General features: G+C 34.7%; 1 protein-coding gene across 1 annotated transcript; it reads left to right on the top strand.

Annotated features, from left to right (window-relative positions):
* The first annotated feature begins 230 nt into the window (after positions 1-230).
* On the top strand, positions 231-1,261 carry LOC106467220. The gene has a single exon (XM_013927547.2). The coding sequence runs from the start codon at positions 248-250 to the stop codon at positions 1,241-1,243; it is 996 nt and encodes a 331-aa protein (XP_013783001.2). The 5' UTR covers positions 231-247; the 3' UTR covers positions 1,244-1,261.
* Positions 1,262-2,459: the final 1,198 nt, after the last annotated feature.

Here is a 2,459-nt window from a genome sequence, read left to right as displayed (position 1 = left end):
ACCACTAGGGGCACAACAAAATAGCTACGTAAAAGTAATTTTTTTGAAGCAATAATTCTGCGAAAAATCGTCAACAAGGTAACCATTAAGTGACACGAAACTCTGTAATGCTAAATTCTAATTTAATGACTGAGCAGTAGTTCAAATTATGTGGTAGAATTAGTTTTTACGAGAAATAATTTTGCAAAGTCTCTCACCAAAGCTTATTTTACTTTTTGTTTTGTAGATGGCGTTATACAAGGTATTCATGAATAGAGAATCTGAAGGCGTGGTGTTGGCTGTTGTTGCCGCTCTAGCAAGTTCCATAAAGGGATATATTACAAGCTTAATAGACTCGTTGACACCAACGGGAATTGCCGCATTACGCAGCATAGGACAAATGGTTTTTCTCCTCCCTTTACTGACAATGAAGGAAAATCCAATATGGTTTGATCGTCTGACAAACATGGAACTTTTTGCATCATCTTTGGTTGGAGGGATTGGTACCTTGGGATTTTACTACGGCTATTATTACCTACCGATAGCAGAGGCGGCTGTCATCTATTATAGTATGCCACTCTACACAACTATAATTGGCTGTCTTGTATTGAGGGAAAGGTGCAGTGTGTTGAAAATCCTCAGTCTTATACTTACACTGGGAGGAGTACTTTTAGTTCTTCTTCCAGAGGTTATGGGTGTGAAAGAATGGAAACATTTTTCTCACTCTCAACTGACACTAGGTGTAGTTATGACAATTGTGGGAGCTATGGGCGATGCTATTTTACTTGTGTGGACTCGTCGGCTCTCAAACCTGCCTTACTTATCCGTTAACTTTTGGTGGGCCATCATCGGTGCTCTTTTGTGTTTGGTCATCACCATAGCAACAGACTCGCCACTTACATGGCGGTGCGGATGGGATGGTGTTTTACTCTTAAGTTTATCTATTCTAGACTTAATTGCAGTGATTACAACAGTTCTGGCGTTGAAATGCATCGACTCTGGAAATGTATCCATAGTATTTACAACGGAAATTATTTTTTCTATACTCTTACAAAAATTTGCACAACGTGAAGCACCAAGTTTTTTGATTATTACAGGAGCTGTCCTCATTATAATAGCAGTAACAATTACAACACCACATGCTGAAAAAGCTCTTACACTTGCCAAGGAATACTGGCAAAAAATCGATTTCTATCCAACTCCTCGGAATCGGAAATTAACATGTGAAACAGAGATGGAGAAACTGATTAATGAAGTGTTTTGAGTATACAGTTGTTCCCCGATGGCTCTGTGTTTTGTTTTTAAAATCACGCATAAAATAATGTAATATAAAATTACGGGTGTAACTTTTATAATCTAGAACACGAATATATCTTTACTCATGTTTTTTTCCTCATTTCTATATGACGGTCAATCCCACTATTCGTTTGTAAAAGAGTTGGCGGTGGGTGGTGATGACTAGCTGCCTTCCCTCTAGTCTTACATTGCTAAATTAGGGACGGCTAGCCCTCGTGTAGCTTTGCGCGAAATTCAAAAACAAACAAACAAACAAACTAAATTACAAACATTACAGAACACATTACTTAGAACAGCATACAGAGTACCTAGATCAACTTCCACCACATTTATGCACAAATATAGAAACTTTAACCGACAGACTCCTACATGGAGAAACATACAAGAAATATAAATAAATTGAGGCCAACTAATCCCCATATATATGTATACAAAAAATATAAATAAATTGAGGCCAACTAATCCCCATAGATATGTATATACGAATTATAAATAAATTGAGGCCAACTAATTCCCATATATATGTATACAAGAAATATAAATAAATTAAGGCCACCTAATCCTCCATAGATATCTATATACAAAATAGAAATAAATTAAGGCCTCTTAATCCCCCATAGATATCTATATGAGAAATAGAAATAAATTAAGGCCACCTAATCCCCAATAGACATCAATAAACGAAATAGAAATAAATTAAGGCCAATTAATCCCCATAGATATGTATACAAGAAATATAAATAAATTGAGGCCAACTAATCCCCATATATATGTATACAAGAAATATAAATAAATTGGGGCCAACTAATCCCCATAGATATGTATATACGAATTATAAATAAATTGAGGCCAACTAATTCCCATATATATGTATATACGAATTATAAATAAATTGAGGACAACTAACCCCCATAGATACGTATATACGAAATAGAAATAAATTTAGGCCACCTAATCCCCCATAGATATCTATATACGAAATAGAAATAAATTAAGGCCACCTAATCCTCCATATATATATCTATATGAGAAATAGAAATAAATTAAGGCCACCTAATGCTAAACATCTTAATCATCATTAATCTTAGGTTACTGTGAAAGCATTAAAAAGTATTTTTATATGTGAATTTACAATCAATGAAAACATGTGAAAAATTTTCTCGAACTGTTCGTGAAGTGTAGAA

Source organism: Limulus polyphemus, unplaced genomic scaffold, assembly GCF_000517525.1.
Source record: "Limulus polyphemus unplaced genomic scaffold, Limulus_polyphemus-2.1.2 Scaffold2531, whole genome shotgun sequence".
Taxonomy (NCBI): domain Eukaryota; kingdom Metazoa; phylum Arthropoda; class Merostomata; order Xiphosura; family Limulidae; genus Limulus; species Limulus polyphemus.
The sequence above is the reverse complement of the archived record's forward strand: the minus strand, read 5'-3'. Positions and strand labels throughout refer to the sequence as shown.

Coding starts and splice junctions, on each gene's coding strand:
- LOC106467220 (XM_013927547.2), top strand. CDS start 248: ATGAATAGAGAATCTGAAGGCGTGGTGTTGGCTGTTGTTGCCGCTCTA.